General features: G+C 51.0%; 1 protein-coding gene across 2 annotated transcripts; it reads right to left on the bottom strand.

The window, feature by feature from the left end:
- Positions 1 to 922: 922 nt before the first annotated feature.
- ZNF263 (zinc finger protein 263) lies at positions 923 to 7,630 on the bottom strand. 2 transcript variants are annotated; one of them, XM_068524049.1, is made up of 6 exons: positions 7,074 to 7,630; positions 6,031 to 6,211; positions 5,509 to 5,582; positions 5,118 to 5,244; positions 3,448 to 3,564; positions 923 to 2,933 (listed from the first exon to the last, which is right to left on the bottom strand). In XM_068524049.1, exons 1-6 carry the CDS (start codon positions 7,458 to 7,460, stop codon positions 1,765 to 1,767), a joined length of 2,055 nt encoding a protein of 684 aa, XP_068380150.1. In that variant the 5' UTR covers positions 7,461 to 7,630; the 3' UTR covers positions 923 to 1,764. The 2 variants fall into 2 exon arrangements, with proteins under 2 accessions (XP_068380150.1, XP_068380149.1); XM_068524048.1 differs by having other exon boundaries at positions 5,509 to 5,543; positions 7,074 to 7,544.
- Between the last annotated feature and the right edge of the window lie 138 nt (positions 7,631 to 7,768).

Here is a 7,768-nt window from a genome sequence, read left to right as displayed (position 1 = left end):
ACCTCTTTCCCATAGAAACACACTCCTAGAATTCCTATTCCTGATTCCGCATTCTGAAATGTAATGCTGTCCCCTAATAATTTTGCCCTCTCCTGTATCTCCCTCCACTAATGGGCAATAATGCAATTATATCAGAACCATCTTTTCCTGGGAACCATTTGCTCGACCAAAATAACTTGTCTTTGATGAGCCAGATCTTCCTTTATCTACTTTGCAAGAAAGTAAACATTCTAAACAATCAAAAGACAACGTTCAGGGCGTCCCTGGTGGCGCAGTAGTTAAGAATTCGCCTGCCAACGCAGGGGACACGGGTTCGAGCCCTGGTCCAGGAAGATCCCACATGCCGCGGAGCAACTAAGCCCATGTGCCACAACCACTGAGACTGCGCTCTAGAGCCTGCAACCCACAACTGCTGAGCCTGCGTGCCACAACTACTGAAGCCCGCGCGCCTAGAGCCCGTGCTCCGTGACAAGAGAGAGAAGCCAGCGCACTGCAATGAAGAGCAGCCCCTGCTGGCCTCAACTAGAGAAAGCCCGTGTGCAGCCACGAAAACCCAACGCAGCCAAAAAAAAAGAGAATAATTTTTTTTAAGTTAAAAAATAAAAATAGACAACGTTCACGGCTGTACACCATAGAAGAAAAAAAAACCTTCTAGAACATCCTGATGACATCACCCCAAGCAGCCACTGGACTTGACCCTTTGTTACCACATAGCAGTCCCAGCCTGGAGCCAGCCAGGGCCACACGCTCCCTCCCTCAGCCTGTCTGTTGTCACCATTGTCAGAACCCTCCTTAGCAACCAAGTAAGACCACAAAGAGAAAGCCAGGTCCTCTACCCAAAGCAGGTGGAAGACCGATCAACACTGGAGGCCAAGTCAAAGGCCCTCAATGATGAGTCACACACTCATGTTTCCTTAAGATATTTATTACCATCCAAACATATTTTCAACAGGGAAAGGCATGATTCCTAATTTCCCCAGGATCCACGTTTTCAAAGTCTCCCAGGGAACCCACCTTTCATGGAACCCTCTGAGGACTTGATCTCTGTAAAGGGTAAACTAATTAAGACCCCGGTTTCCTCTGCCAATTCCTGGGCTGACCTGCAAATTCCATCTTACTATTTCTCTTAGGTCTCTGGTTCCTTTTTGTTTGAGGTGACAATTACATGCATGACCTGCCAATGAGCCCTACTGTCAGGCCACTGAGGGCACTGTGGTGGCTGCCCGGGATTGCTTGTGGCTTCTCAGCCAGGACTTCAGAAGAGCTGCAACTCACCACCAGTCTTTCGGTGCCTCCAGCTGGTCTCCCAGGAGACCTGGCCCCTCTTCTTTGGTCTCAAGGGCTTCAGGAGCCCAAAAGCTCCTGATGAATGTCCCAAGTGAGGAAGCAATACCAGGAAGTCTGTGGATTCCCAAAGTTGTTGGGATACACACTGGACACAGTAAGGCACCCAAGTCTCAAGTTGGCTAAATATGCTGAGGGGGTAGGTGTGCCCTGAGACTGGAAGAACTTCAGAGGGGATTCCACCCCGAGAGGGTCACTTCAAAGACTTGCCATCCTCATGAGTTCCAACAGAATTCCTTTTCAGTTTTCCGCTAATCCTTTGCTGCCTCTGCACCTCCCTCACAACGACCCTCCCCTGGTTCCTCTCTGGAGTAATTACCTTAAAGATGCAGATCATGCTGGGTAAGGAATACCAGCTCTTAACAAGAGGCCCCTCTGAATATGCCACCTTATCTGGGCCCAAAAGAAATCCCATTGTTTCTATCCAGTGTGAGTTCTCTGATGACTCATAAGGCGTGAACTCCGAGAAAAGCTTTCTCCACATTCGGAACATTTATAGGGTCTCTCTCCTGTATGGGTTCTCAGATGACGAATCCGATTGGAGCTGTGAGAGAAACTGTCTCCACACTCATGACAGGTATAGGGTTTCTCTCCCGTGTGAATTCTCTGGTGTCTGATTAAGTTGGATCTATGAGAGAAGTTTTCCCCACAGAGGGTACATTTATATGGTTTCTCTCCTGTGTGTGTTCTCTGGTGTCTGGTGAGGTGCATGCCCTGCCGGAAGCTTTTCCCACAAGTTAAACACTGAAAGAGTTTCTTCTCTGCCTTGTGGGTCCCATGATTGGCAAGAAAGAGGGTGCTGTCACTCACTGCTTCCCCACACTCAGAGAAGGGGTACAGCCTCTCTTTCTTGTGAGTTCTTTCGTGAATGACAAGGTGAGAACTGCGAGAGAAACTTTTCCCACACTCGGAACACTTATAAGGTCTCTCTCCTGTGTGAATTCTCTGGTGCCTAAGGAGGTTGGAACTGTGAGCAAAGATCTCCCCGCACTCAGGGCACTTGTAGGGCTTTTCACCTGTGTGCGTTCTCTGGTGCCTGTGGAGGTTGGAGTTGCAAGAGAAGCTCTTTCCACACTCGTTACATTGATAGGGCTTCTCGCCTGTGTGGGTACGCTGATGCCGAGTCAGGTGGGTATTCTGACTGAAGCTTTTTCCACACTCGGGGCACTTATGGGCCTCCTCTCCCAAGTGTGCTCTGTGTAGTGACAAAAAGTGTGGATTCCTGCCGAAGATTTCAGCACGCCCCACACCCATACACAGTCTTTCTGCTGCATGTATTCTCTGGTGCCTAGTCAGGTTCGAGTTGTTAGAGAAATTTTTGCCACACAAGGGACATAAATGGAGCTTCTTCGGCCGCAGTTCCTTTGGCCGCCCCAGTTCTCTGCAACTTGTGGCTCCCACTAAGGACTGCTCCATCCGAACCTCTGGGGGAGGCTCCCAATGCTCTTCGGCCCTGTCACGAGGCCTTCCCTGCTCAGGGCTCCAGGGTACCTCCCCTCCGGCCTGGCCAGGCAGCAGCGCCCGAGGGTGGATGCTCTCAGGGCAAACGGACTGAGCACTTTCTTCCAGGTTGTCAAATTTCTCTTCCCCTGGAAGATCGAGAGAAACCAAACCCGTGTTATTTCTACACCAGAGAAAAGGAAATCCCATGTGTGCTACTGCCTGTAGGTCAGAAGTCCAGAAGGGCTGGCTCTACCTCAGTTTCCCATCTTCCCCATATAGGTAAAGCACCGTAGACAGGCATCCACATAAGGGGTGGGGCCGTCACTCAGGAATCAGAGCTCAAACCAGTCTTGAATTCCCTTGTAGGGGCCCCGACCTCCCTCTCCAACTGAGCCTCTGGCTTCTGCCCTTGGGGAATGGGTGAGATGGAGCAGGACTGGGACTAGGGTGGGCAAATGAGCCCAGGAGTGAATGCCTCCTTACACTTTGCACCCTGGGTACCTCGCCTGCCATCACTGGGATGGAAGTGGGCAGTGGGGACACTGGAAGAATGTACCTCCCTGGCAGTGGTGATGGGCTAGCCTTACACCAAGACCCTCAAATGCCTCATTCCCAACAGCGGGAGGATAGCTGCGCAGGCAGCTCAACTGTGTTTCTTACCTGGAGCTGGGCTCCTGGGGCTCAGGCCCTCCTTGCAAGTCTGGACACTGGGATCCCAGGGCTTTCCTTCTTGTCCCACCTGGGTGCTCAGGGCCTCCTGACTGGGAACCTGAGACTCTGTTCACAATGAAAGAAAAGGATTTCTATGTCACCATTTTCCTCTACCAGGCAGGGCAAACAAAGATAGTCTTGTTCCCTGCCTTCAGTGAATGGATACAGAAATCTGACAGCAATTACTTGGAACATACACTAAACTCTTCCCACTGGTTACCCCTAGAGAAAGAAATTAGAGGAAGGAGACTGTGGCTTTTTCTTTTTACACTTTTGTAGTACTGGGGATTTTTTGCAATGAGAATGTAAAACTTTTGTAATTAAAACAACAATCAAACAAACAAACATGGTCAGGGTGGTCAGTTCCTTGAGGAATCAGTTTAATACTGTGAAAGAGCCTTGACTCTTATGGATACATATAAAATAGAACTAAGTTTGACTGGGCAACTCCAGAAGGAGAAAATGTAATATGATGGACAATCAGAAAAGGACCTGGGGCTCTGAGAGGACCCTGAGATTAAAACCCAAAAGTGCCACCCTGTGCTATGCTCACTCTAACTCCAGCAAACATGGACTTTAAAAAGTTTAGTTTCAAGAACTTGTGATCCGAACTCTTCCTATTTAGCACTCACTGAAACAGCTGTGCTCAACTTAGGGCACCAAGCCACAGCACAGTGACAGAAAACCTGGAGAAGGCCCCCGTGAAGGCAACCAAACCCAGCAGTGACCCCCTTGCAACGTTAGTGCAAGTGAGATGATAGCTGTGCTTCTCTTTACGAAAACCTCATGTATGAAAACAAAGTGCAGTGTGACTCTTCTACCGGGTGTGCATCAATATAGCTATAATGGTAACGTACATAATCCTGTTTTATGTTGTTTTTTAAGACTCCCCCAACTTTTTATTATGAGAATTTTCATACATGCAGAAAAAATGAAGGAATTATACAATACCCACACACTCTCCACCTAAATCCAACTACCAGTTTTTGGTCATATTTCACAGACCTCATTTTTAATCTCTGCATAATAGTTCAACACATAGATGCATCTTAATTTATATCTAACTTACTCAGACCCTGTTTTAGATATATATCATTTCAAATTTCCACAAAGCCTTCCCCCTTCCTGAATTCTTAAGGACTGGGACAGCCACTGAGCTGGAATGTTGATGCCAGTGCCCCTGAAATTTGTGCCTCTGGGGAAGAGCCCAGAAATACTAATGGAGCATAGAAAACATAAGTGAGGTCAGAAGAATAAGCATTTTGAACTTGCAAGGCATCAAGAACTTAGAGCCCTATAGCATCCTGTGATCTGTGTGTGAGGGGTGGGAAGTGGGGATGGGGTGGGGGGAGGGGATGGGCACCATTGGATTTGACTTGTTCTGCCTTAGGAAGTTCATTATGGCTCAGACTCCCCGCCCTCAGCCCTGGCAGCTGGGGCCCTTAAGTGTGCCAACTGTGGCACCTGGCAAATATTTAAGTGATCTTAGTCCAAGGGACTTTAGACAAAGGCAGGTCGTCTGGCTAAACTCAGAACTTATACCCGGGAGGTGAGCGCCTAAGGGACAGGACCCTGGTCAGAAATGGCTCAGCCTTCATCCCTGGAAAAGAAGTCCTTACCCAGTGAGTCCACATTCTCATAACTCTCCTGCACCGTGTCCTGGGAGAGGGCCCTCTTACTAGGATGCTGATGCCCCCACTCCTCCTGGGAGATGTACATAGCCACGTCCTCTAAGCTCTCAGGCAACTGAAACAGCACAAGATCGCCTTTAGGCCCTGAGGCACCAAGAACAATTCAAGCAGAGTCATGGGTTAAAGGGGCAAAACCCAGGTGTGCTGAGGACACATTTCAAGGGGAAGAAGGGGGAGGTCTACAAGTGAGGTGTGGAGGACAAATAAAGAAGGTGGGGGAGATGCATGTGGTGAGGTAGAAAGGATCCTCTCCAAGTGGCAAAAGGACCCCACCCCCACAAGAGCAACTTCGGGGAGACAATGGGAACTTCCACATCACCTGGGGCCCAGTCAGCTCCTTGTCTTCCATGTTTCCTTCGGGAGGAAAGAGAGAAAGCCAGGGAGCAGATAATGCTGAAGGTGACAGAAATTATGATGAGAACGGCATTCCTAATTCTTGGCAACCCAAGGATTATCACAACACAGTATCCATTCCCCAACACCCAGTCTCTGCTCTGAGGATCGAACACTGAACAAAAGAAGGCAATCGAGGAATAATAAAGCGATATTCAAAACAACAGAGTACCAGCAGTCTTCCCTGCTGGCCCAAGCATTAAAGCCCTCAATCATTCACTGAGCTCTAAATGTCTCCGTTCTGCATACAAAAGGGCTTACTAAGAGATCCCCCTCCCTCCACCCACCCCAAGAGGAATCCAAACCACTTCTAGGTCTTTCACGCCACATCTGGAAACCTTCAGGTCAGAAATGCCCCCTCCTTGGCAGCCATGCTGCATTCTGCTGGTGTCAGGGGCAACCCCAAAGCGCCTCCTCCCTCCCACTTGCCCAGAGAACTGTTCCTCACCCCTCTCCTTTACAGTCTGGGGATCCCTTTTGGGGCTGGGGCCTAGCAGCTCCTGCAGCCTGCGGCCAGGGCTTCGCTCAGTCTCCATTGGCTCCAGCTTGAAGCTCGGTGACTCTCGTGCTGTTTCCAGAGGCAAAGGCTCCTCCAAAAGCACTTCTGTTCCCCGCCCATGGTTTGTCACCTGGGAACCAACCCACATCACTCACCATCACAACAGGGCCCGAAAGGAAGGGAAATTAGTACAGAATTCTGAGGGCAAGCCTTCAACGGAGAACCACTGGCAATCCCTTTGGACTCACCAAGAGAGAAGAATGGATTACACTAAAACCAAACTTTTCTGACCCCGTGTACACCGGAGAAAATGTGTGTGAGGGGTGGGGGGAGTTCACTTCCAGTGCACACCTTCCCCACACAGCTCTTCTGACACACCTCACTCCCTCTCGCTTTCCCCCACCTTTTCAAGATGCGTCCATTCCTGACTACTGGGTAAGTTAAACTTGGGTGGCCCTGGGGCAAGTGGCCTCAGAGCTTCAGTGCCAGTTTTTTAAGTCCACTATTAACTGCCACCCAGCTTTGTAGAGATTAGACTGCTGACTGTAATTTAACAATAGCTAACAGCTATTAAGCACTAACTGTAAACCAGTAGTGTGATCAAAACTACATCCTGCTCTCTCTAATGCTCAAAGCAACCCTAGAGAGGTATTTTACCAAATCTGAGACCCAAAGAAATTAAGTAACTTGCCCAAAGTCCCAAAGCTAGTACGAAGCAGAGTGAGCATTTGAACCTAGCGAGCTAACTCCTGGGCTCACACTGATGCAGAGACACTGCCTCCACGTGGAAACAGGGCACTCTTCACTGCTCGCTCTGTCCACTTGGGGAAAATCTGGAGAATAAAAGTTCCTCGCTAAACTACAAAAAGGCTTCTTGCCCACCTAAGGTCTACTCAGGGCAACCAAGTAAATTCGTAGGGGTAACTGGGCCAACGCGATGTCCCAGTCCTCAGGGCCAAACAAACCGCAAATAAAACAGCTCTTTCTCTCACCTGTTGCCTCAGTCTCCCAAGCTCTTTCTGCATATCCTCCACCAGAGTCACCGCTTCCTCGCCGCTCTCCGGATGCAGCTCCTGCACCCTGCTCTGGATCTCCTGGGGCAGGATGGTCAGAAACTGCTCCAGCACCAACACCTCCAGGATCTGCTCCTTGGTACGCATCTCAGGCCGCAGCCACCCATGGCAAAGCTCCTGGAGCCGACTGAGGGCTTCCCGGGGCCCAGCGGCCTCTTGGAAGCGGAACCGTCTGAAGCGCTGATGGGAGGCCTCCGGACTGGGTCCTGGGTCTGTCGGGGGCAGCTCCTGGCTCCAGGCGAAGTCCTCCTCCAGTTTCACTATCAGGAGCCCTTCCCGGTCCTGGAAGCCCGGACCCGACGCCATCTTCAGGTCCCCACACCGCCTTGGCCCCGAAACCAGCTGCGCCCAGTTAGGAAGGCGCCCCGGGCCCCGCGCAAGGATGGCGGGCGTCCACAAGAGCCGGGGGCCCCGAAGCCCCAAATCCCGGCCGAGGAGCCCGGCTCCAGGGCGGGCGCAGCCGGCTCCGGCGCCTCGGCGTCAGTCGTTTGCAGGCGCCGCCGCACCACCCCCTGGCCCGCCCCCGCCAGGACCGCCCCAGGGCAGGACCTAAGCACCAGGCTTTCCCCCTTGCCGCGGACTCACGCAGGACTCGGAGCTCGACTCCCACGCCG

The sequence above is a fragment of the Eschrichtius robustus genome, chromosome 16 (genome assembly GCF_028021215.1).
Source record: "Eschrichtius robustus isolate mEscRob2 chromosome 16, mEscRob2.pri, whole genome shotgun sequence".
Lineage (NCBI taxonomy): Eukaryota > Metazoa > Chordata > Mammalia > Artiodactyla > Eschrichtiidae > Eschrichtius > Eschrichtius robustus.
This window is presented reverse-complemented; position numbering and strand designations above follow the sequence as displayed.

Bases quoted from the DNA above. Each gene is read 5' to 3' on its own strand.
- ZNF263 (XM_068524049.1), bottom strand. From the start codon at position 7,460: ATGGCGTCGGGTCCGGGCTTCCAGGACCGGGAAGGGCTCCTGATAGTG. The intron at 3,565-5,117 runs GTAAGGACTTCT...CATTGTGAACAG, and splicing joins TGAGAATGTGGACTCACTGG to AGTCTCAGGTTCCCAGTCAG. The intron at 2,934-3,447 runs GTAAGAAACACA...TCGATCTTCCAG, and splicing joins CCCCAGGAGCCCAGCTCCAG to GGGAAGAGAAATTTGACAAC.